The 26,491-nt window shown below is 45.0% G+C and overlaps 2 protein-coding genes across 3 annotated transcripts in view; one reads left to right on the forward strand and one right to left on the reverse strand.

The window, feature by feature from the left end:
- Positions 1–10,007, forward strand: part of ARSG (arylsulfatase G) — a 169,059-nt gene extending 159,052 nt beyond the window's left edge. The window contains exon 11 of the mRNA XM_030924212.1: positions 9,182–10,007. Coding sequence (XP_030780072.1) covers positions 9,182–9,264 — 83 coding nt within the window. The 3' untranslated portion in view covers positions 9,265–10,007. The remainder of the gene's footprint in view (positions 1–9,181) is intronic.
- Positions 1–26,491, reverse strand: part of WIPI1 (WD repeat domain, phosphoinositide interacting 1) — a 38,862-nt gene that overhangs the window by 12,087 nt on the left and 284 nt on the right. Inside the window, exons 2-8 of one of the 2 annotated variants that reach the window (XM_010353111.2) lie at positions 22,045–22,127; positions 19,837–20,006; positions 13,285–13,381; positions 4,716–4,813; positions 3,961–4,053; positions 2,875–2,945; positions 1,782–1,889 (exon numbers count right to left, since the gene is read on the reverse strand). In XM_010353111.2, the coding sequence (XP_010351413.1) occupies positions 1,782–1,889; positions 2,875–2,945; positions 3,961–4,053; positions 4,716–4,813; positions 13,285–13,381; positions 19,837–20,006; positions 22,045–22,127 (720 nt within the window). The remainder of the gene's footprint in view (positions 1–1,781; positions 1,890–2,874; positions 2,946–3,960; positions 4,054–4,715; positions 4,814–13,284; positions 13,382–19,836; positions 20,007–22,044; positions 22,128–26,491) is intronic. The other variant, XM_010353112.2, reaches the window with a different exon arrangement.

The raw sequence follows: 26,491 nt of genomic DNA on the forward strand, positions 1-26,491 counted from the left end.
TGTATGTGTTAGCATGTGTCAGTGTGATACGGTGCCTGGCCTCTGTTATGTATGTGTTAGCATGTGTCAGTGTGATACGGTGCCTGGCCTCTGTTATGCATGTGTTAGCATGTATCAGTGTGATACGGTGCCTGGCCTCTGTTATGCATGTGTTAGCATGTATCAGCGTGATGCGGTGCCTGGCCTCTGTTACCTATGTGTTAGCATGTATCAGCGTGATACGGTGCCTGGCCTCTGTTACCTATATGTTAGCATCTATCAGCGTGATACGGTGCCTGGCCTCTGTTACGTATGTGTTAGCATGTATCAGCGTGATACGGTGCCTGGCCTCTGTTACGTATGTGTTAGCATGTATCAGCGTGATACGGTGCCTGGCCTCTGTTATGTATGTGTTAGCATGTGTCAGTGTGATACGGTGCCTGGCCTCTGTTATGTATGTGTTAGCATGTGTCAGTGTGATACGGTGCCTGGCCTCTGTTATGTATGTGTTAGCATGTGTCAGTGTGATACGGTGCCTGGCCTCTGTTATGTATGTGTTAGCATGTGTCAGTGTGATACGGTGCCTGGCCTCTGTTATGTATGTGTTAGCATGTGTCAGTGTGATACGGTGCCTGGCCTCTGTTATGCATGTGTTAGCATGTATCAGTGTGATACGGTGCCTGGCCTCTGTTATGCATGTGTTAGCATGTATCAGTGTGATGCGGTGCCTGGCCTCTGTTACATATGTGTTAGCATCTATCAGTGTGATACGGTGCCTGGCCTCTGTTACGTATGTGTTAGCATGTATCAGTGTGATACGGTGCCTGGCCTCTGTTACGTATGTGTTAGCATGTATCAGTGTGATACGGTGCCTGGCCTCTGTTATGTATGTGTTAGCATGTATCAGTGTGATACGGTGCCTGGCCTCTGTTACGTATGTGTTAGCATGTATCAGTGTGATACGGTGCCCGGCCTCTACACCTTCCTCTTCTGAAACTCTATCCAAGGGTACAACAACCAACTCCCCAAATACAGTAGGCTTTCTGTCCTGATCCTGCCTTTCTCTGCAGGTTGGGGTAACATTTTCAAAGCACTCTTTCTCTAGAATCCTTGTCCCCCACCGTAGGGTATGAAACAATGGGGGCTGCTCCCTTCCCACTCCTTAGTCTTTCCAGAACTTTCCAACCCCCATTCTGCTCAGGTGTAACCCAAAGCTCATTGTTTGCCCTGAAGTTCTTTTTACTCTTTCCCTAGAGATTTTATCCACTTTTTAGGCTTTTCTTTCACTTTTCAGACAGCTTCTTAAGCCCTGAGAAATTGCAGGTATTTCCCAAGCACTCAGCGGTGGTGCTGGCAGCGATGATAAATAAATATATTGCTATATTTACAGCTACATCAGCTGATGCCTCTTAGTGCTTACTATGTGCCAGGCACAATGCTAAACGCTTTGAGATCTGCAGACTCATTTAATCCTCGCAACAAGCCTCAGACGCATATACTATCGTTAGGTTTGTTTTGCAGATGAGGAAACTGAAGGACACAGATCTAAATGATCTTCCCAGGATCTGCTGGCTCCTAAGAGGCAGAGCTGGGACGTGAACTCACGTGGGTGGCTCCCAGTTTTTTGCTTATGTGCATTATGCCCCCAAAGTTTTGCTAACGCACTCCATCACTTAGGTGAAGCCCCAAGTAAAGCCAAGATCAGGGTATTGAGAAAGAAAAGAGATCATTCATGCCGGCAGAAGAGCCAGGGCCTGACTCCTTTCATTTAATGAGCATTTGGCAACCTGTGCAGTACTTGCCTGTTGGTGACCTGTTCCAGCTTGAAGATGTGCACCGTCTCGGTGTTACTGGAGGCGCAGAGGAATTGTGAGTCCATACTGAACACTAGAGAGCTGATTGTCACATACCTAGAAACACAGCAACACATGGGCCCGTGAGCTAGAGAAATGAGAGTTACAGCCTTATAGCTCAGAGATCAGCTTTATAAGAAAATTACATGTATCCTGAAGAGCCTAGGTAGCCCCAAATCCCTTACACATTGTGGTGCCCATATTTAGAAATCAATGTCAGAAAGATTCACAAACGGTCATAGTCTTTTTTATTTTATTTTATTTATTTATTTTTGAGACAGAGTCTCACTCTGTTGCCCAGGCTGGAGTGCAGTGGCTTGATCTCAACTCACTGTAACCTCCACCTGCTGGGTTCAAGCGATTCTCCTGCCTCAGCCTCCCAAGTAGCTGGGATTACAGGCACACACCACCATGCCCAGCTGATTTTTATATTTTTAGTACAGACGGGATTTCAACATGTTGGTCAGGCTGGTCTTGAACTCCTTACTGACCTCAGGTGATCCGCCTGCCTCGGCCTCCCGAAGTGCTGGGATTACAGGCGTGAGCCACCGCGCCCGGCCCATAGTCTTATTTATGTGAGAGGAAACAAGGTATAGCCCTGCCTCTGTTAGCAGAAGGGAAGAACTGTGCCTGGCATTTTGGAATCTTCCGGTTGCTCTGTGCACCGATCTGGCTGCAAACCTACATCCGATAAGATCCCAAACAGTCACACTTTACATGGTCCTTTATTTCCATGGAAGGAAATCAGAAATTATTTTTGGACTGTGACTCCCTGGCTCTCTCATTTTTCCTGTGCCGGCCGCCCACACACACATCAAAAAGGGACTCTCATGGCTGAACTGTGTTAAAACAGCATCTCGGCTTTCAGTGTTGCTGAACCCTAAGTAAAGCCTGGAAGTCAATTACCTGGGAGAGTAGTTACACTTCCTCCAGGTGAGTGGAGGGCACAGAGCCACTCTCTGTCCTCTCCCTAGACAGCTGCCAGCGGCCCCTGCGGGACTTCTGCGGGGACTTTAAAATGGGTTTGACATTGAACACAGACCTTTTCATCCCTCTCCGGAACTCATAGAGCTTTTGCCCATCAGGGACAGAGAACACCCGGATGACCGTGCCCTGGAAAAGAAAGCAGGTGGACATTTCATAACCATTCATGGTTTCACACAGAGATGTCCCTTTAGAGAGGAGTCTGTTTTATTGGTTTTGAACATCTGTCTCTGAGGAAGCACACCGTGTTAAGCATAGAGGCATTTTTATTTATGTTCCATATCAACAATTCTTGGAAAATGTTTTAAACACCCTCTGTCTACCTTTTCCTTTCCACCTGTGCCCAAGGCTGGTGTGTGTGTGTGTGTGTGTGTGTGTGTGTGTGTCTGTGTATGTGTGTGTGTGTGTGTTCGCCCAACTGCTCTGGTTTCTTAGAATTTCAGTTTGAGGCTGGGCATGGTGGCTCATGCCTGTCATCCTAGCACTTTGGGAGGCCAAGGCGGGTGGATTTCCTGAGCTCAGGAATTCAAGACCGGCTTGGGCAACACAGTGAAACCCTGTCTCTACTAAAATACAAAAAATTAGCCAGGCGTGGTAGCATGTGCCTGTAATCCCAGCTACTCGGGAGGCTGAGGCAGGAAAATCGCTTAAACCTGGGAGGCAGAGGTTGCAGTGAGTGGGGATCGTGCCATTGCACTCTAGCCTGGGTGACAGAGCCAGACTCCATCTCAAAATTAAAAAAAAGAAAAAAATTCAATTTGATCACTTTCTCTGATTATTCTAGGCAGAAGACGTCAATTTCTCGAAATAGCAAAGTAAAGCATTGGGTTTGCACTGTACTGTGTTTATAAGGTGTAGCATCTGTCTGTCTCTACGGCTGATGTGCATGAACATTTCTTCATAAGACCACAAATTTTCATGCAAAGTGTGTCTTGTATCTTGCATAGTGCATAATTATTGAATTAACAAATGTATGAATATAGCACACATGCAGAGGCCAGAAATTCTCCCTCTGAAACAAATTCTGAGTGGGCCCAGAGACCAGTCAGTCTTTATGTCACCAGGCTCATTCCATCCCAGCCCTGGGCATGGCAGGAGCCATCCAGCGAACCCCAGACAGAGGTGTTGGTGGGAGTGGACTCACTTTTTCAGACGCACTTGCTAGTTTGGAGCCTGAGGCATTGAAGGTGATGGCAGCCAGTGTCCCCTCGTGGGCAGCAATAGTGCAGACTGTTTTCTGTTGGTGAAAAGGCAAAATGGATACTGAAGATGTGGAAGAGGGAAGATGGATTTCACCCTTCCTCTTTTCTCCTTTCTCCCTCCTTTGTCCAACTCCCTGTCTCTTCCTCTGTTCCCCAGGCCATTTGCATGTAAGCTGTGCGTCATTTTCTGGTGAATCAAGATTCGGCTTTAAAGGCCACTCCATTTCCCTCCCTTTTCCTGCCCTCAGGAAGGTGGCCACAAACTAAGCACCTGATGCAGTGTGATGCCGTCGCAGGCGTGCCCTGCACGCATGTTTAGGGAACTTCCCACAGCAATCCTGTCCTGCTCAGGGATGCCTCAGAGACTAGAGAGCAGGGAATATGAAACACCTGCACACTGTCTCAGGCTGTGGCATGGGACAGCGTGACACATTCAGGCAGACAACTGGCCCCTTGCTGGCAAGTGGTTTTCATTATGCTGCAGATGTCTGACTTGGCCTGGCCCGCTGGCTCATGGTGACGTTGACTGACAGCAAGCCCAAGGGGAAATAGCATCACCTTCTCTTGAACAACTCCCCCAGCATTGCTTACCCCCACCGCCTCCAGCCCCCCGCGGCAGGGCATTGTTATCTGTCTCCTTCCATGACCACACAGCCAAGGCAGCTGGGTTGGCTCAGCCAGGTCACTGTCAACTTACCAGGGAGTTTCCATCATAAAGCACAATCTCCCCTGAAGTCAGGCTTCCAGGATAGGCCAAGTAAGAATTGGAATGGTTGATAGAGAGAGCACATAGACCTGGCAAAGAAGAAACAGGACATGAGAAATCTGGGGCCAAGGGAGAGAGTGCACGGCTGGAGAAGGCATCTGAAAACAGTACAGCTACAGTGCCACCTACTGGCAAGGGGAGGTATGGCTTTGTAGACAACTGCTTTCCGCTGATGATTCTTCTGATCAAAAGGTTCCAATAAAGCCAATTCACAGGGGAAGACCTCCTGATTTAACACTGGCTGTGTCTTTGCTACAGTGAAACAATGAGACTTGCTGGGTGCAGTGGGTCACGCCTGTAATTCCACCACTCTGAGGCGGGCAGATCACTTGAGGTCAGGAGTTCCAGACAAGCCTGGCCAACATGGTGAAACCCCATCTCTACTAAAAATACAAAAAGTAGCTGGGCATGGTGGTGCATGCCTATAGTCCCAGCTACTTGGGAGGCTGAGGCAGGAGAATCACTTGAACCCGGGAGGCAGAGGTTGCAGTGAGTGGAGATTGTGCCATTGAATTCCAGCCTGGGCTACAGAGTGAGACTCTGTCTTAAAAAAAAAAAAAAAAAAAAAATATATATATATATATATATATACACACACACACACACACACAAATATATATATACATACACACACAAATATATATACACACACAAATATATATATACACACACACAAACATATATATATACACACACACATATGTATATATTATGTATATATATTGCTCATTTTTACATTTTATCCCAGGACTCTGAAACAGCATCTACTTCTCTTCCAATTCCATTATCCTCTAGGGCTACAAAAGATTTACTCAAAACTTAAATAAATCTTCCTATTGTGAAAGGTTAGTGTATGTTGGTCTTTCTGCAGATGATTATATACTGTTGGCCAGTAATTTCAAGTTGGAGAAGAGGAGCTGCCAAGAACCTATTTAGAAACTGAGAAATTTCAGGCCAGGCACAGTGGCTCAAACCTGTAATCCCAGCACTTTGGGAGGCCGAGGCAGGTGGATCACCTGAGGTCAGGAGTTCGAGACCGGGCTGGTCAACACAGTGAAACCCTGTCTCTATTAAAAATACAAAAATTAGCCAGGCGTGGTGGCGTGTGCCTGTAGTCCCAGCTACTTGGGAGGCTGAGGCAGGAGAATTGCTTAAACCTGGAGGTGGAGGTTGCAGTGAGCCAAGATAGCACCACTGCACTCTAGCCTGGGTGACAGAGTGAGGCTCTGTCTCAAAAAAAAAAAAAAAAAAAAAGAAACTGAGCAATTTCTGAGCCAAATGTCCTGCCTTGATAAGGAAAATGGGCACCTCTGGAGGTGGGAGTTCATTTGAGGTCTGCGTCTGCAGTCAAGATGGTGCGCCTAGACATTGAGACAAACTTAATAAAGAGGACGTTTTAGATTTAAAATGCTTCAACAATATTCCAGAAGAGTAAACAGCCCATCAAACCATCGAACCAACATAAGCTGTTTCTATTTATAAGAGGATTCAAGGAGGGAGCATTTAAGTAAAGGATTTTCAAAACAATGGTTTAGATTAATAGGGGTGCACATGATAGCAGTGAATTCCAGCAATTCCATAGAAACCGAAGTGTCACCAGAAACTTTGAGATCACGGAAGAGAGACATCTTTCTACAAAAAAAAAAAAAAAAAAAAAGAAGAAAAGAAAAAAGGTGACTGGCATCTATTACAAGTTAGTATATTAAGTGGGTTTCTTCTAAAAGTATAAGAAAAACTTTAGGTCAGGCTGAAACATACCTTAACTAATCTACTGAGGAAGGGGAGCAAAGGAAAAAGAAAGCAAACATTTAGAGTTGGAACCTAGGTCTCTCTTCCTGCTCTGGCTTTGCTGAGTCCACAGCGGGGCTGTCCTCTTATCAGTTGCCATGCATAGCTCCGGGAGGAAGTGGCCGAGCCCTGAAACCTTCAACTGCACGTTCTGGCAGCCCTACCACCCCTTTGGCTATACAAGGTCATTTCCGGCCCCAGCCTTAAAAGAGGCAACTCTTTTCTTTTCTTTTCTTTTTTTCCATTTTTGCTCTGGAAACTCCAATTCCTCATCCCGTCTGAGTTCTTTGCCATCCAAATGTAACTTCAAGAACAGCTAGGCAGGCAGAAGGGATTCTAGCCTTGTGAAACTGCGTGGGGAAGGCAGTCAGGAGATCTGGTTGGCTTGTGTGCTGAAGTGGCTGGCAGAAAAGATGTGCAGACTGTGGAAATCTTACAAGGACTAGAGTACTAAACTAAAGAGTTAAGGCCTTCCAAATGCAGTATGTAACTGCTGAAGGTTTCTCAGCACATATGTTTTGGTTTGTTTTTTGAGACACAGTCTTGCTCTGTTGCCCAAGCTGCAGTGCAGTGGTGCAATCTCGGCTCACTGCAACCTCTGCCTCTTGGGTTCAAGTGATTCTCCTGTCTCAGCCTGCCGAGTAGCTGGGATTACAGGCATGTGCCACCACACCCAGCTAATTTTTGTATTTTTAGTAGAGACGGGGTTTCACCATGTTGGCCAGGCTGGTCTCAAACTCCTGACCTCAGGTGATCCATCTGCCTCAGCCTTCCAAAGTGCTGGGATTACAGGTGTGAGCCATTGCGCCCAGCCTAGCACATATGTTTTTTTAAAGACTGTGTTAAAAACACGATGAGATACCACCGTACAACCACTAGGATGACTATAGTCAAAAAGACAATGTTGGTGAGGATATGGAGAAACTGGGACCCCATGCACCGCTGGAATGTAAAATGGGGCAGTGCTCTGGAACCTTTAGCAGTTCTTCAAAAGCTAAACATAAAGTTCTCATATGACCTAGAAATTCCACTCCTACCTATATACACAAGAGAAATTATAACATGTCAACACAAACACTTGTATATGAATGTTCATAGCAGCATTATTCATAAGTCAAAAAGTGGAAATAACCCAAATGTTATCAACTGACAAATGGATAAAGAAAATGTGACATATTTTTATAATAGAATATTATCCAGCAAGAAAAATAAAGTATTGATACATGCCTCAACACAGATGAACCTTGGAAACATTAGGCTACGTGAAATAAGTCAGTCACGAAGGAACCGATATTATATGAGTCTACTGCTGTAAAATGTCCAGAATAGAGAAATCCATAATCTAATAGAGATAGAAAGTAGATTAGGGGTTGCCTATGGCTGGGGGCAGAGGGAGTGATGGCTCAGAGGTACAGTTCTTTCTGGGGCAATGAAAATGCTCTAAAATTAATTGTGGTAATGGTTACACAATTCCGTGAATATACCAAAAGCTATTTAACCATGCATTTTAAATGGGTGAATTGTATAGGATGTGAATTATATCTCAAAAAAGACTTTCAAATTTTATTTTAAGGTGTGTTTCAGGAATATTTATCTGGTTAGAGACAGGCTAAGGACATAGGTTCAAGACTGGGGTCTGCTATGTACTATGTAACTCTGGCCGAGTTATTTGTGGCTCTTTCCGGCCTGTTTCCTGTCTGTGAAATGAAGGCTACCACGACATAGAGGTCTTCCCAGATTTAATACTCCAAGATGCCAAGCATGTTTGTTTCTTACTTCTTCCCTCTGAAATATTGGGCATGTCTTTATGGTAGAGAGAGCTAAACGGTCTTGGAGCAGAAGCCTTGGACGCATACCTACAGCTATGCTTCAGAGTTTTAAGTTAAAATATAAATATTCCCAGAAGGGAAGAAAGGTTTAAACTTTCTAAGCTAACATTGAACTTTCTATAATACATATTATAGAACTGGATGACACTAGATGCTAACAAGAAAGCCACAAAGGATAAGAGTGAGGGCAGGCATACTCTGACACATACCACTTATTTGACAGTTTTGCCTCCAGGCTCACACTCTACCAAGTCATCTGAATTTAGACAAGGAATCCTGCCTTCCTACCCTTACAGACTTAATGAAGGTCCCCAGAAAAGCCTGCTGTAACTTCCCTACGGCCCAAGTGCCAGAAAAATCCAATCAGCTACATGAATGTATCTTCCTATCTTGGGAACCACCCAAGGCAAGCAAGAAGAGTTTTCCTTAGCTTGGCTATTGCCATTCTGCCAGTCTCTTCTTTCTGTTACAGGTGTCACACAAAGCCTTTTTAAGGAAGGAAATGGGCTTTAAAAATATTATTGTATAATATAAAAGTGATGGTGTAGAACACTTGCGAAGCCTAGAAAATATAAGGAGAAAAAAAATCACCCACAATTCTAAAACCCAGAGGCTTTGCACTGTTCTGAACATCTGAGCACATTTCCTTCCAGTCTTTTTTCTACCTAGGAATGAGGTTCTGATGGGGCTTTTGGACTTGTTATAGACTTGACACATATTTTCACAAGTCACTGGCAGCTATAATTCCACTGTAATTATTTGGCTGTAATTCTTCTACAGCTGGAAAAGAAGTGCCTGCTCTCAACTCAAGAACCAATGGCATCATCAGTGGAATTAAAAGGAAGTCCCATAATTCTAAATGATTCTCACCTTGGTATTTAAAGTATTGCATGTCAAACTTTAGGTAAGTTAACAGTGATTTATAAAATGCAGTTCCCTCTGAGTTGATTAACGTCTCAGGTTACGCTTTCCAATTTTCAAAAATAGAAAGGAAAGAAATCTTCTTTGTATAGCAAATGCCCTATGCTCCTACAGAAGGGAAGCATTTATACCGCTTGTATTACCATTTTCAAGCAAGAAAGAGGTCTTGCTGGGGAAGAAACCATGAATTGTTCAATGATCTGCATTGCTGTGTGGTATAGATCGCTCCCTCAATATCTCATAAAAGGTGGTCAGCTCTGTGACCACCTCCTCCACACTGGGAGGTCTGCAGTTGGCAGGATTTTCATGGAGATTTCCACGCTTGACTGCTCAGAGCAGACTGCTGTGCTAGCAGGAAATTAACTTCGAGCCCCTGTCTGGCCAAGCTCTTTAAAGGAAATAGCCTGCAATCTCTGACACAACAGGAATGGGCATGACACAAACAGACAGAAAGAAGGAAATTTACAGCTGCGTTAGATACCAAGTGTGAGGCAACAGGCGAACTCTGCGTAGCTAATTTATTTGTAGTTTATGAAGTCAAAATGCATTCAGGATTTGTGTACTGAAGACAATTAGACAAGTGATTCTGTCTTCCTTCTGTACCTAGCAAGGATTTATAAAATCAACAGTCAGAGTTTCCATCTTATTTCTTCGTTCAGAAAAGAAACTAGAGGATGAGAACAGATAAGGCGACTCCTGGCCTCTGGGAAGTAAGTGTATATTCATGATTTTGACAGTGCAGAGTCCTCTGAAGGTTCCCGAGTGAGGACCTGATCATGTCACTGAAGCACAGCTCTGACCTGTGCAAGGCTGCCCTACGGGACGGAGTTGATGAGGGAGTGAGTCTGACTGCCCTCATGGACAGGGCGGACCCACCTTTGCCCACCCAGGCCACGACCTCCGGTAATGCTCGTCGTAGCAACTCTGCGGGCTAAAAATGATCATCTGCATTTTACTGCAGTAGAAAGGGAGGTCAGGAGAAGTTGAGGTGATAATTATAAACGGACGCATTTAAAACACCTTGGGCTGTGTCTCCAAAGAACATCAGAGGTCTAAAAAGACACAGTTTGGTCAACCTGCTCCTGGTCTTTCAGAAGAAATACTCAACCTATCCCTGGATCCTTTCATAAGGAGGCATTCTTTTATCTGAGACAGAGAAAGTCTCTGCCATTGTTTCTAATTTTTCTTGAGATAAAAGTGATTCCCTTTACAAGCAATATACACTGTCTCTAACATGGAACACAAATAGCCCTGCACTTTTAAACCTAATTTTCTCTCTGTTTAAGCTGCAGAAAGTAAGGCAACCAGTGAGTTTTCTGAACTACAGAAAAACAACTATTTTTGCTAAAAAATAAGAGTAATGGTGGCTGGGTGTGCTGGCTCACGCCTGTAATTCCAGCACTTTGGGAGGCTAAGGCAGGCGGATCACTTGAGGACAGGAGTTCAAGACCAGCCTGGCCAACATGGAGAAACCCCCATCTCTACTAAAAATACAAAAAATTAGCTGGGTGTGGTGGCGGGCGCCTGTAGTCCCAGCTACTCAGGAGGCTGAGGCATGAGAATCACTTGAACCTGGGAGGTGGAGGTTGCAGTGAGCTGAGATTGCACCACCTCACTCCAGCCTGGGCAACAGAGTGAGACTCTGTCTCAAAAAAAAAAAGGGGGGGGGGGGGAGAAACATCTGTTTGTAAGGGAGGGTGCTCAGTCCTGAAGCAACCCTGTCCTCTGGGGTTCAAGTGTGTGACAGGTGTGAGGAGTAAGTGGCATTTACTGTGTTCAACTCCCCTCTCTTCAGAGAAACTGAGAGCCACAGGCAGCTTTAGCTTTCTGCATGCCCGACGTCCCTCCCCAAATCTCTGAAGGCCCAGCTCAGGCCCTGCCAGCCTCAAGCTCCGTGCAGATTCAGGGGCCTCTCACTCCCGATCGGAAGAGCACATGCTCCCTTCAACTGTGTCTGCACCCCAGAGTTAAACATGGTTCCACCCCTGCCAAAGGCTGCTGGCGCGCCTGTCTCAGACCACCTCAGACAGACTGTTGAAGGGAACTCATGACAACTAGATTTTGGGCTCCTGGTATGTGGTTGCCTAATGGTGCCTACCATGGTGCCAGGCACAAACAATAGATACTTGTCCAGATGATTCCAACCTCTCATTTCTAAGGGAAAAACTTACTACCCACAGCTTCTTCACATACCATCTTCCATTTCAGAAATTATGCTTCAAAGTCATTGTCTCACAGAACTCCTTAATGGTCTCAATGGCTTTGTTCTTTTATTTATTTATTTATTGTTTTTTGAGACAGAGTCTTGCTCTACTGCCCAGGCTAGAGTGCAGTGGTGCAATCTCAGCTCACTGAAGCCTCCGCCTCCTGGGTTCAAGCAATTTTCCTGTCTCAGTCTCCCAAGTAGCTGGGATTACAGGCGGCCACCACCACGCCCAGCTAATTTTTGTATTTTTTTAGTAGAGATGGGGTTTCACCATGTTGGCCAGGCTGGTCTTGAACTCCTGACCTCAGGTGATCCACCTGCCTTGGTCTCCCAATGTGCTGCGATTATAGGCGTGAGCCACAGCACCTGGCTAGCTTTGTTCTTTTAAAATATCCTTTTGCCATGGTTGAAATGTGAAAGCACTGAAATTGACAGCCAAGGGCCTTTTTTTTTTTTTGAGACGGAGTCTTGCTCTGTCACCCCGGCTGGAGTGCAGTGGCTGGATCTCAGCTCACTGCAAGCTCCGCCTCCTGGGTTCACGCCATTCTCCTGCCTTAGCCTCCCGAGTGGCTGGGACTACAGACGCCCGCCACCTTGCCCGGCTAGTTTTTTGTAATTTTTAGTAGAGATGGGGTTTCACCGGGTTAGCCAGGATGGTCTCGATCTCCTGACCTCCCGATCCGCCTGTCTCGGCCTCCCAAAGTGCTAGGATTACAGGCTTGGGCCACTGCGCCCGGCCAGCCAAGAGCCATTTATAGAACTGGAATGAAGAGAAGGCATAGGTAGTATTTCGTGCATGGCGGTTCCTGTGCTGGTCACTTTCACAAACATTACCTTGTTTAATTCTCAGCCAACCCTGGGAGATGCATATTATTCATAAGGGAACCAAGGTTCAAAAGTCTAGGTGACTTGGGTGGCACCCAGATAGATCTTGAAATTCAGTGAAAGCCAAATAACTCAGAAACAGCAAATGGAAGCAGTTGTTCAATGATACTAAACTGAAATATAATAGAAGCAGTTGTTCAATGATACTAAACTGGAATATAATCTGCAAATGTGAATCCGGAGTCATTAAATGTACAAATTGTTCCGTGTGCTGACTCCTCACCCCACCACACAACGAAGGATTTTTCTTGTTTACTCCTACCTCGATGAATTCATATAATGTCATCTGCTATTTCGATATAACAAATCCAAACCATTCCTCTTCTTATACACCAGGAACGTATTAAATAGTGTTAAATCCTGAGAATACAATAAGATTTAATATCCTAGCACATTGTCAAAGTAGAGAGATTTCTTTGTCATATAATAAAACGCATTCTTTATGGTTCAGATTATCTTTTTGCTGGCCACGCAGACACGCCAAGTTGAAACCTGCTTCTAATTATCACACCTACTCTGTACTGAACGAACCACAAAAAACAATTAGGGGTAAACACCTTTCAACATCAGATGCTTGAAATCTTTTACATGTCTACCTTACGTGCCTTGACACATTTGCTGATATGGATCCCAGACAAAGGGTGTTGTTATTCTTGGACTGCCATGAAGGGCACACAGCCCCCTTGCAGAACACATAGACTGACATAATTTGAATCTGCCACCATTAAGACAAAGCTTCGAGATAAACCTCACTAAGACTCAAAAAGCGAAAACACTGTTTCGGGTTTGCAATTTGGAGGAAAATAAAGCTTGAGAAAGAAGCACCTGGACATGAAATTTGAGGGTCATTTGTTCCATTTTTGGAGCTCACCTGTTGGGTTTGCAGGAATATCCAGGAGGGTCTTCAACAGCTTCATGTCTTTAATGTTGTGAATATAAATGGACTCTTCTAGGCAAACCAGCAGCCTCTGTAATCACACAGACTTATCAGTCTACCAAACCGTTCCTTACAAAGGCACTGACCAAATCCAAATCATTCATCTTTCATATGAGTCCTAACTTGATGCTAAGCCTAAAGGAGAATTTTGATGATGCATTTTGAAGATTATGTTTATGGATGTACACACATACACAATTATCCACCTGAACAGAAGCATAAAATGCAAGATCTTAACAAATTTTATTAGAAATTAAGATTGTTTATACTTTTCTCTCCTTCCTGCTTCCCTCCCTCCCTCCCTTCCTTCTCCTTCTTTCCTTAGAACAGGGATTCCTGAACACTTTTTTTTTTTTTTTTGAGACAGAGTCTCACTCTGTCACCCAGGCTGGAGTGCAGTGGCGCGATCTCAGCTCATTGCAACCTCTGCCTCCCGGGTTCAAACAATTCTCCTGCGTCAGCCTCCTGAGTAGCCGGGATTACAGGCATGCACCACCACGTCTGGCTAATTTTGTATTTTTAGTAGAGATGGGGTTTCACCATGTTGGTCAGGCTGGTCTTGAACTCCCGACCTCAGGTGATCTGCCCGCCTCGACCTCCCAAACTGCTGGGATTACAGGTCTGAGCCACTGCATTCGGCAGGACTTCTGCACACTTTCTGATCAGAACCCCTGTGCCATGTAAGGCAATTTCATGTGTCCTCTCTAGTTTCCACTGCCATCTGACAGGCTGCCTTTCAGTGTTTATAGCACAGGTCTCCCTCCTGTACAAAAATGGGTTTCTTTGCTTTCTCTCTATCACCAAATCTTAGGTTTTACCCCTCTCCGAGTAAGAATAATTACCAGCTCTAACTTCTTGCTACTCAGACTCTCCTCTAGGCCTGCTTTTGGGCTGCTGTCTGCAGCCCTGGCAAAGGGAAAAGGAGAAGGGCTTCAGCCATCTTGTGAATACCCCAGTGTCCCACATCCCCATTGTCCTCCCTGGGCTCCTCTCTCTGGTGCTTGCTCTCCCCACTGCTGTCAGACCCTTCTCTTCTTCTCCAAATCAAAGCTTGTCAGGTTCAGAGCCTCTTCCCAATGGCTGTGCTCTCAGCTAAGTGAAAACAGGCCACAGGGTTGACGTCTTGAGTGTTTAAAGGAATATAATGCATAGCCAGTACAAGGGCAGACTTCGGTGCTGGTGAGGAGGTGTGAGGAAGGCATTTCTGGTCGGGCAGCTCCTTGAACATCTGAGCAGCTGTCGACCACCCCTGCACAGGCCTGACTTGGCTTCCCCCAGGCCAGTGTTTCTCAGACCTGGATGAGCACCAGAATTGCCCAAGGAGCAAGCCCTGGGCTCTCCCCGGAGATTCCGGTTTGGTAAGTTTTTAGACGAACACCCAGGTGATTGCGATACACACTGAGGCTAGAGAACCACTGCTCTCAGCCAGCTCCTTTTATTCCAGGGAACCTCAGCTGGAAGGGAAGGTACCAAAAAATACCACACAAAAGAGACAGGCTCTGCTCCTGGGAAAAGCTTGCCCTGCTGTTCCCCCAGGAAGACTCTCCATGGCTCAGAATGATGAAGGTCATCAGTGTTAACCAAGCAGAAAAATAAAAGTTAAACGTTGCCGGGCGCGGTGGCTCAAGCCTGTAATCCCAGCACTTTGGGAGGCCGAGACGGGCGGATCACGAGGTCAGGAGATCGAGACCATCCTGGCTAACACGGTGAAACCCCGTCTCTACTAAAAATACAAAAACTAGCTGGGCGAGGTGGCGGGCGCCTGTAGTCCCAGCTACTCGGGAGGCTGAGGCAGGAGAATGGCGTAAACCCGGGAGGCGGAGCTTGCAGTGAGCTGAGATCCGGCCACTGCACTCCAGTCCGGGAGACAGAGCGAGACTCCGCCTCAAAAAAAAAAAAAAAAAAAAAAAAGTTAAACGTCTTTCTCAAATTTTTTTTTTTTTTTTTTTTTTGAGACAGGGTCTTGTTCTGTCACCCGGGCTGCAGTGCAGTGGCAGGATTATAGTTCACTGCAGCCTTGACCTCCAGGGCTCAGTCCATTTTCCCACCCCAGCCTCTCGGGTAGCTGGGACTACAGGTGTGCGCCACCATGCCTGGCTAATTTTTTGGTATTTTTTGTAGGGACCTGGGTTTCACTATGTTGTCCAGGCTGGTCTCTACCATCCTGGGCTCAAGAGGTCCTCCTGTCTCGGCCTCCCAAAGTGCTGGGATTACAAGCATGAGCCACTGTGCCTGGCCCTTTCTCAGTTTTACTTAAGGCTCTGTCATAGGTCTGAGACTGGGGGTTGAGGGTTAAAAAAATTTCTCACAACGTCTCAAAATTGATGGTAAAATGAGTGTTCCTCCGTGAAATATTCTCTGACTTATCCACTCACTGTGCCTTTTGCCAGCACATGCCGTGGTTTGAACTATGTGGTTCTATGCTTGCTTCTGTTCTGAGGTTTCTGATAGCCTCTTGTGTCCCCTCCTAGCCCCACCCCCAATCCCCGGGATAGGGGGCCTCGACATATGCCTCTCATAGGAACAGCGTCTACATCTAGCCCATCTGATCTGATCTGCACTTTTTTCCCACGAGCTCTGATGGCACCATCTGCTCTCCAGCCCACTCAGCTGAATTTCAGGTCACCCTCATGCTGGCTGCAGATAAGACTAAATGCAGAGGGAAACAGAGAGAAAACACTGGGAGGGAACGAGGATGCACTGTGTCTTAGTTCGTGTGAGAGCGTGCTTCTGGGGTGGGCATGATGCTGCTAATTGCTTTTTTAACCATCAGTTTTCAGCCCCTGCAGAACCATGGCCTTGCCTTCAACTCAGCTCCTTGTCTGTTGCTTTGACTTTCATCTATACTTTCCTAGGTTTTATAAGTAATAACTCCTTTTATCAATTACAAAATATTTATAGCATCTGCCCTAGAACACCATAGATTTGGCCTCAGAGGATTCAAGCCAATCAGCCTCCATCTGGATAGCAAGGGTCCCTGGGAGCAGATTGCAAAAGAACTGTAAAAGTGTGCAAATCTAAATACATCGTACACCTGGTTTATTGTCTTTATTCCATAAAATATATTTCCTCAGTTCAATGCAAGAGAAATAACATTAACTAAAAATGAAACATATGACAATTCCTAAGTGTTCTTCCTTTTTTACATTTTTAAGTTTTTATTTTTTATAGAGACAGGGTCTTGCTGTGTCACCCAGGCTGGAATGCAGCAGCATGATTGCAGCTCATTGCAGCCTTCAACTCTAGGGCTTAAACGATCCTCCTGCCTCAGCCTCCCAAGTAGCTAGGTCTACGGGCACATGCCACCATGCCCAGCTAATTTATTTTTATAGTAAAGACTAGGTCTTGTTACATTGCCCAAGCTGGTCTCAAACTCCTGGGCTCAAGCGATCCTCCTGCCTTGGCCTCCTGAAATGCTGGTACCACACTTGGCCCTTTCCTTTCTATATACTTAGAAAAAAGGGATTTGGGGCCGGGCGTGGTGACTCACGCCTGTAATCTCCACACTTTGGGAGGCCAAGGTGGGTGGATCATGAGGTCAGGAGATTGAGACCAGCCTGGGTAACATGGTGAAACCCCATCTCTACTAAAAATACAAAAAAAGTAGCCGGGCGTGGTGGTGGGTGCCTGTAGTCCCAGTTACTTGGGAGGCTGAGGCAGGAGGTGGAAGTTGCAGTGAGCCAAGACTGCACTCCAGCCTGGGCAACAGAGTGAGACTCCATCTCAAAAAAAAAAAAAAAAAAAAGATAAAAGGGGGATTTTTTATACATAAAAAAATCCTTATAACTCCTTATACAAATCTTCAATTTTTTCCTGTTTTTTTTTTTTAAAAAGAAACTGTGCTGTCTAAAGGCCTGAGGAAGTAGCAGACTGAGTGTTACAGAGCAAGACACACTGCCCTTGGGCCTTTATCATTTCCCCAGAGTGGGCAGTCCTACCGGACACTGCAGAATCCCTACCTGGCAAGAGAGACTGCAGCAGCTGAGTTGCTTAAGCCAAAAGTTAAGTCCCAAACCTGAAAGTTTTCAGAAAAGCAAACCCCCAATACTTCCCAGGCCTGCTTCAAGTCATTCTTGTCGGAGAAGAAATGCTAAAGGAAGGGAGAACTGTTGGATCTTGGTTCCGATGAACCGATGTTCATCTTGGTTTCGATGTTAGATCTTGGTTCCGAGAACTGTTAGATCTTGGTTCATGGCTTTGCCATGAATTGCTGACAGTTGCTGGTGCATCAGTGTTCTTTAGAAGGTGGGGGAGGAGAACCTCACAGTTAATGAGTATTATATTAAGGGGAGGCTGGCACCTAAAGGTTAACAGACTCAGACACTCAAATAGGCCTTCCTTGTGCCATTTGCTAATGAATATACCAGACAGAAAGAGAGAAATCATATAAGTAAATACAATAGATGTGATCTGAGGATTCCGGTCTTTATAGATCATTTGCCTAAACAATCTTAAAAAGATCATCAGGTACCAAAAACAGACATTTAACCTTGTATACGGATTACTATTATATGCAAAGATAAAAAGTTTAGCAGCGAAACTTAATCTGCTACCAACAGATTTCAAAGAAAACACTTGAGTCAAGAATTTCATCTGAAAGCCTTCAAGTAAAAAACTCTCAAACTGTCTTTCCCTTCTTGCCAAGAACGCAGGCTTCTTTTCTTTCTTACTCCTGCTACTCCCTACTTAAAAGGCCTCACTTCTCTTTCTCCAGCTATTTTTCACTGCACTGCTTCAGATGGACTTAAGTGGATTTTCATTTGAAAGAGCTGATCAACTCAAAGAAACAATCCCTTCCTTCTCATAAATTTAAAAAGCATTTATTTGTCTCATTTGTTAAAAAAATAATTAGTAGTTAAGAGTTCAGATACAAAGACAGAAGAAAACATTGTCCTCAATGAATGCAGCAACCACTCTGGGAATACTTAATCGAATAGATAAATCTGCATGGTCACACAAAGAATCTCTTTGTTTATTTACTTATTTAACAGTCAGTCAGGAAATAGATATTTATGAGCACGTATCTACTGTCTGTTCTACCAGGTCTTATAATAGTGAACACACCAAGACAGTCCCTGTCCTCACAGTAATTTGATCGGGCGTGGTGGTTCATGCCTGTAACTCCAGCACTCTGGGAGGCCAAGGAGGATCCTTGAGCCCAGGAGTTTGAGACCAGACTGGGCAACATGGGGAAACACTGTAATACGGTTCGGATCGATGTCCCTCCCCAAATCTCATGTCGAATTGTAATCTTCAGTGTTGGAGGGGGGGCAGAGTTCTTATGAATGGTTTAGCACCATCACCCCCCTTGGTACTGTAGAGTGAGTGAGTTCTCACAAGACCTGGTTGTTTAAAAGTGGGTAGCACCCCCTACCCATCTCTTGGTCCTGCTCCTGCCACGTAAGACGCCTGCTCCCGCTTTGCCTTCCGCCATGAGTCATAGCTCCCTGAGCCCTCCCAGAAGCAGATGCCGCCATGCTTCCTGTACAGCCTACAGAACCTAGAGCCAATTAAACCTCTTTTCTTTATAAATTACCCAGTCTCAGGTAGTTCTTTATAGCAATGTGAGAATAGATAAATACACTCTGTCGCTATAAAAAAATACAAAAAAAAAAAAAAATTAGCTAGGCGTGGTGGTGCCCACCTGTAGTCCCAGCTACTCAGGAGGTTGAGGTGGGAGGATGGCTTGAGCCTGGGAGATGGAGGCTGCAGTGAGCCAAGACTGTGCTACTGCACTCCAGCCTGGGCAACAGAGCAAGATCCTGTCTCAAAAACAAAAGCAACAACCTAAAACGAAAACCCAGCAATTCAAAAGGAAATCTGCTAACACCCCCAATACTTACTGAATAAGAATTTATATTTTAAAGGAGAATGTATGGCCTATTTGAGATCAGAATAATTCTTCAACAAGGAAAATGCTACAAAACAGAAGAAGTCTTCAAGGGTTAGCTGGGAAAAAGAAAAACGAGAACCCAAGGCGGAATAGTGTGCCTTCCAGGACAGCTGAGGATGAGGTGGGAGAAGGGCGGTTTTCCTGACCCAGGGAGCCCTGACTTCACTCTCAGGCATCTCCTGCTTGGTGGTATTGCCCCACCATCTGCAATGAATGCCACTATCTGGGGCAAAACCAGAAGAGTCACTCCTCTGATTTAAGATGCCCCTGCGGTGGCTCATGGGGCTGTTCAACCCAGAGCTCTGACCCATCCCTGCGGTGCCCAACCTGCACCCTAGGGAGAGGGTGCAACCTACCAGTCAGGGACCAATGTTCTGGAAACATAAGCCAGAGGTCCAGGGAAGACAAGGTTATAACCAGCACCTGGAGTAGACTCTGTTTACAATACCCCCAGGACATGGGGCCTGAGTGTTAAAATTCTCATTAGAATTGGAAGCTTGTTTTAAAGACATTGATCTTGAAAGATGTCCATCTTTTTTCTTTGGCTCCCATTAGCAGAAGCTTTGAAACCCTGAGGGATTTCCCCCACTTACCTGCCGGTTCAGCCTTATGGACAAGATGTTGCTGGAGTAGCTGTAATTACAGATCTCTGTGCCTTTCTTGAAGTGATACACATTCATTTGCCGTGGTTTTGTGTGACTGACTACCACCACCAGGCTGCTGGAGAAGAGGCGCTCCACGATGTAGACGTCCGGGATTTCATCTGGGAGGAAAAGTAGCCAGGAGGTTACATGGATGGATCACTTCCAAGAAGGATTCCAGCCTCCATGACACTGGGCCCAGTGCAGGCCAGGTTCCAAAGGTTCTCCAGGTCTTGCCAGCCAGGCGCCCTCTCTGAGCTTGCATTGACAGTGATCTGCCATGCCCCCCACCCTGCCAGGTGACTTCTTACCCTCTCCCAGGGAGCACTTTCAGAGTCCTTTCCAAATATCTAAAGTAAAGAAAACATTAGTGGCCTGGCGTGGTAGCTCACGCCTATAATCCCAGCACTTTGGAGGCTGAGGCAGGAGAATCACTTGAGGCCAGGAGTTCAAGTCCAGCCTGGCCAACATGGCGAAACCCCATCTCTACTAAAAACAGTTTAAAAATTAGCCAGGTGTGGTGGTGCACACCTGTAATCCCAGCTACTCGGGAGGCTGAGGCATGAGAGTCACCTGAACCCGGGAGGAAGAGGTTGCAGTGAGCTGAGATCACGCCACTGCACTCCAGCCTGGGCGACAAGCAAGATTCCGTCTCAAGGAAAGAAAAAGAAGACACTAGTGACTAGACTGCAAAGTCAGAGCAAAGGCAGACAGCTGTCTCTGATGCTGTCTGAGTGGAAGAATCTCCCTCCAGACTCTAGGGCTCCACCGTTTGCTCTGTCAAACATGTTTGGAATGTTTGAACAATTTTCATCTACCCTTTCCTTGAGAGATTTCAAAGGTGTGACTTCTCAGTGGGGGAACCTCTGCTTCAGAATTCTCCTTGTCCTGCTAGAGGGGTGCCAATATGGGAGGGGACAGTAACAGAGTTCAATCTGTACTCCCCCCACCCCCTATCTTGCTGTGCTCCCTGGATCTCTTTCCTGCTGAAAATAATCTGGACATCAGTATTATGATGAGGAACGTACTTCTGTACTCAGGAAGTTAGTTAATGACCCTCCTGAGCACAAAGGTTATGGCTTTGGTGTCTTTCTGAGCACGTTCTTTTCATATGTGTGCCTTTCTTTCACTTGGACAAGGCCCACAGGGAACAATGTGGGACAGACATAGTGCAAAAAATTCACAAGAATGGTGTAATAAAAAATAACATCTTACAAGTAAAGTAGGAGTCCAAAATATTATTTACTGAACCACTTTCTTCCCAGGAAACTGAAAGGTTGTATATTGTTTGCTATTATGATGGCATAAACTATCACCCTGAGAAAATAAGGAAGTGACATTTCTAGTGAATTATTTACAGTGTTCACTCGATGTGCTTCAACATCATTGACATGGGCTATGTAAACAGGATACTGTTGCCTTCTTCAAACAGAGATACTTCCATAACTGAGTGAATGTTATCAGTATCTTATGGTGCCAATATAATGACAAAAATAAGTCACAAGTGGCTGGGTGAGGCGGCTCATGCCTGTAATCCCAGGACTTTGGGAGGCCAAAGTGGGCAGGTCACTCGAGGTCAGGAGTTGGAAACGAGCCTGGCCAACATGGTAAAACTCCATCTCTACTAAAAATACAAAAATTAGCTGAGTTTGGTGGCATACGCCTGTAATCTCAGCTACTTGGGAGGCTGAGGCAAGAGAATCACTTGAACCCGGGAGGTGGAGGTTGCAGTGAGCCAAGATTGTGCCACTGCACTCCAGCCTGGTGACAGAGCAAGACTCCGTCTCAAAAAAAAAAAAAAAAAAAAGAGAAAGAAAGAAAAGAAAATGTCACGAGTGTCCTTTAGGTTTGACAACGATAAAAATTAATGACTGTGCATATAAGCATGTGAAAAAGTCTCAATAATATGATTTCACACAAATAATTTATTCATATAAAAAGAAAATGTTACTTAAACTGTTGCCAGATCTTACTAAGTGCTTGTGGTTTTAAAGCAAGTGGTGGCAATGATTTATATTTAAATCTGAAAAATCTTGACTTCCCTAAGTTTGACGGTTAAAGAAGGGAAAAATAGGCTGCTTGGTGGCACCTCAGATTAAAGCCTAGAAGGAGGCTCTGGTTCTCCTGCAGATCCCTGGGCTCTCTCTCACACACACTTACTGCTTCCGTGGACTTGATCCAGCTGCTCCACAGAACTCAGAGAAAACAGCTTATACCCGGCTTTAGCTCCAATTGCTAGGGATCTGTGGAAGATAATGACAGCATGGGAATGGCAACAGGTATTCTAACAACAGATCTGTCTGAAAATAGATACCTTTTGCCCCCTAGCCTCAGGGGTCCAGGTAAACAAGCATCTGCAGGAGCTTAGATCCTTGATAACTTCCTAAATGGTAAGCATGCCTTGACAGGCAGGAAGAGTCAAAGAAAAGAAAAAAAAGTCAAAGGCAACTTAAAAAAAAAAAAGCGAAATGGTCAAGGGACATGAAACGGCATGAGTTCTGTCATCCAACAAAATGTCAAAGCTACCAGACATATTTTTCCAACTGGGCAGATAATAGGAAAAATGGAATGTTTAAGAATATTCATAATAGCTCAAAGCTCTACCTCCAACACAACGAAGGGGTCTTCTTGTTGTCTGAGAGGCACTTTACCAGATAAATCGTTTCTTCTTTCCTTCATAACTTGGTTTGTTGCTTATAAGAAGAAATACTCCCTTCCTCCCTCCCTCCCTCCCTCCCTCCCTCCCTCCCTTCCTTCCTTCCTTCCTTCCTTCCTTCCTTCCTTCCTTCCTTCCTTCCTTCCTTCCTTCCTTCCTTCCTCTTTCTTTCTCTCTCTCTCTCTCTCTCTCTTGCTTTCTCTCTTTCTTTCTTTTTTTGAGATGGAGTCTCACTCTGTCACCTGGGGAATGCAGTGGCACCATCACGGCTCACTACAACCTCTGCCTCCTGGGTTCAAGCAATTCTTCTGCCTCAGCCTCCCGAGCAGTGAGGGTCACAGGTATGCACCAACACGCCTGGCTAATTTTTGTATTTTTAGTAGAGACAGAGTTTCACCATGTTGACTAGGCTGATCTCAAACTCCTGGTCTCAATAATCCACCTGCCTCGGCCTCCCAAAGTGCTGAGATTACAGGCGTGAGCCACCGCACCTGGCCTAAGAAACACTTTCACAGTAGGCATAGTAGGTCATTAGTAGGTAAAATTTAATAGATTCTTCCTTTCATCAGTTTCCAGAAAAATGTCCCGATACTTTATACTAGTAGCTCTCACACCTGGATGTACATTAAACTCAGCTGGGAAGTTTAATTGGATTTTCTTTTAAGTTCAAGTACTCTAATAAGCAGCCAAAGTTGGAGAACTCTGCTTTCTACTATGTCCTACAAAGCAATCATCACAACCAACCAACAAACAAAATAAAAACTAAACATTTATCTGAGACAAAGTGCCTTTTTAAAAAATCTGGTTTTCTTAATTTTTCATTTTTCAATGAGGACAGAAAGATAGGACATGAATCCAGATTTTCTTGGCGTTGTGTTGAAAGTAAACATCAAAGTCAACTTTGTTCAGCAGCTGGGAATCCCCAACCAGCTCTTTCCAGCTGCACCCTCCGCACCTAAGTGATGAACAGAATCTGACCTGGAGCACACTCACAGCAGTATGTTTCTGTGGAAGCCAAGGTGAGATTCACTCTGTACAGGGAAGCATATACTAAAATAAGCAGCTTACTACTACAAGCCTGGATGGCCAAGGCTCTTGTTTCACTAGCCTAAAAAAGAGATGGTCACATGATTTTCCCTGGAATTTTTTTACTCTACCCAAACACTTGTTCTTCCCTGGGACACAGGGATAGGGCAACTACAGTAAACTTTTAATCCACAAGGAAGCTGGTGACGGCTCGCAGCCCTCCAACCTGCTAAGTAGCTAAACTGGTGGGTTAGACATTTGCAGCTGTGCACTTAGAACTGGCATTTAGTACCTGGATTGAGGTATTCATGATACCAAACAGCAACTGGAAAAGTAAGCCCAGAGCATCTTAAAACTTCAAAATGTATTTTGTGGTGATTATTGTTTTTAAACTTTCTTCACATAAACTTTTTCACATAAATATAGATGTGTTTGGCTGCAAATTGAGGTTTGTAAAGTTTGCAAGTAAGGAAAGAAATACTGTAACTAGAGTCTTATAACATTAATGCAAAGTGGCAGCAATTAAAAGTAATTTTCAAACATAAGCCCTGGTCCTGGACCAGAAGAATTCTACATATGAGAAAATCGCAGAGTGATGTTTTATGTGATGTTTTAGATGATTGATCAATGGCCATGAAAGACTCTGAATCAAGAAATTTAGACTTAGATCTTATTTCATCCATAAAGTCTTTCTGTAGAAACAAAATTCTAATCACCACTCACGGAAACAGAGCTGGGGACAATATTTATCACTGATCAAATTTAAAATGTACCCAAAGTAGGCTGGGCACAGTGGGTCACACCTGTAATCTCAGCATTTTGGGAGGCTGAGGTGGGTGGATCACTTGAGGTCAGCAGTTCGAGACCAACCTGGGCAATAGGGCAAAATTCCGTCTCTACTAAAAAAAACAAAAAATTAGCTGGGTGTGGTGGTACACGTTTGTAATCCTAGCTACTTGGGAGGCTGAGACAGGAGAATCGCTTGAACCCTGGGAGGCAGAGGCAGCACTGAGCCAAGATCACAACCACTGCACTCCAGCCTGGGTGACAAAGCAAGACTCTGTCAAAAAAAAAAAAAAAAAAAAAAGTACCCAAAGTGTATAGCATGGTACCAAGCACGAAGTATAAGCATAGGGGACTGGTAAGGGTTTGCCGTTTTCACCTACCTTCTTTGGAAATACTGGATCCCAAATTCAGCCTGCATTTATAGAAAAAGACATGGCAATACACCTAAATATATTCAGTAAGGGGCTTGACTTATTTTAAAATCCAGTGTCATACCCTCTGTGGCTCAAAGCAACTGACTGTGACAAGAACTTTTATTTATAGGCAAGGCAAAGCTGCCCAGCAGAGCCTCCATCCAAGAAAATAAAACTAACAGTAGGGAGTAAGGAAATTAACTTTCAAAGCACCCTACAGTTTTGATAATAACATTCAATTGCTGTAGAAAGCTGAGACTTTGCATTATTTAATGACTAGAATATAAATTAACACCTTTTTTTTTTTTCAAATCTAATGTTACAAAGCAGAATTTAGAACATTTACTACTTATAAGCAAACTAACCCCCCTTCTTAACTTGTGTTCAATTGGGAAGGAAAACATCACCCAGGCATTTCAACAGCCATGCCCTCTTGCAAAATGTTTCTTACAAAACATCAGGATTTTATCTATACCAGCATTTTTATAAACGGCAGGTCTCAACTCATGAGTGGATCCTAAAACGCAATTCAGTGAGTCACAACCAGCTTAGAAAAAAACGACATAGAAAATTTGCACATGATATTTTGTGAATAGTGTATGTGTTATGGGTATTGGGTGATGTTGCAATATGTATTTCTTATTGCGGATTGTGGTCAAGAAAAACTTGAAAGTCACTCAAATAACCAAGCTGTAGAGCTACTCGATTACATGATTACACATATGCTTTTTTCAAACAAAGGCACATTGTTCAGCACCGGGTGTTTTAAAACAGAAACACAAAGGGAATGGAAGCCAGGGTGGCTAATGGTACATAATGGCCTTAATTACACTACTGAAGGATCAATATTAGCATAGCTCAGTCACCAGCAGCCAAGGCACAAAAACTGGTACAGCAGGAAGTGGGAAACTGGGAATCGGTCATCCCCGCCTGATGCTCTGGGTGCACATTCCAAAAAGATGATTCCATATGGTCCCCAGGGCTGGCTTCCATGAAAATGGGGAAAGAAACACGAGTTTGCCTCTAAGTCACAGAATCCTGCAGATGCCTGAAACACACTTCAAGTCCCAGCTCCCTCCCAAAGCCCAAATGTGAACATCAAAGTAAAACATTAAAAATCCACTCAAAAACAACAGGGTGGAGCTCCTGTTTCCTGGAGAGAAAGCAGTCTGCGCCCGGGAAGAGTCTTGGACTCCAAGAACGAGATCCTGCCTGGCTGGGTGGGCGATGTGAAAACAGCCAAAAAAATCCAAAGGTTTCTTCCATCCAGAGCAGGCAGGCACGATGCCCTGCGCTGGGGATGGGGCAGGGGCTGGCCTGGCCGCAGGGATAGGCTGCCTCTTCGCTGGAGGCCCTGCCCAGATGCCACGTTGAGATGCTCAAGGACAAATGGGAAAGTTTTTCCAGTACTCTCATCTTCCTGGGCCCCAACTACAGAGTCCTGGATCAACTTGCAACTTCCTCTCCTTTCTCATCTTTTTGTTTGGCCACCGTCTCTCTTCCCCAGACACCCACTTTGGTCACTGGCTTTCCCACCGCCCTGCTCCCCCCATATTTCGTGGCCCCCGCAGCCCCACCACTCCCTTTGCGATCTCCCTGCTCTCACCCTTGGCCCAACCTTCTGGCTCTCGGAGGACACTGGGAGTGGGGTGGGGTGGGGCAAACCCCACTGCAGGCGTAAGGGGATAACAAGATCCCAACGCGTGCGAAGCAGCCACCGGCCCTC

Source organism: Rhinopithecus roxellana, chromosome 19 (assembly GCF_007565055.1).
Source record: "Rhinopithecus roxellana isolate Shanxi Qingling chromosome 19, ASM756505v1, whole genome shotgun sequence".
Lineage (NCBI taxonomy): Eukaryota > Metazoa > Chordata > Mammalia > Primates > Cercopithecidae > Rhinopithecus > Rhinopithecus roxellana.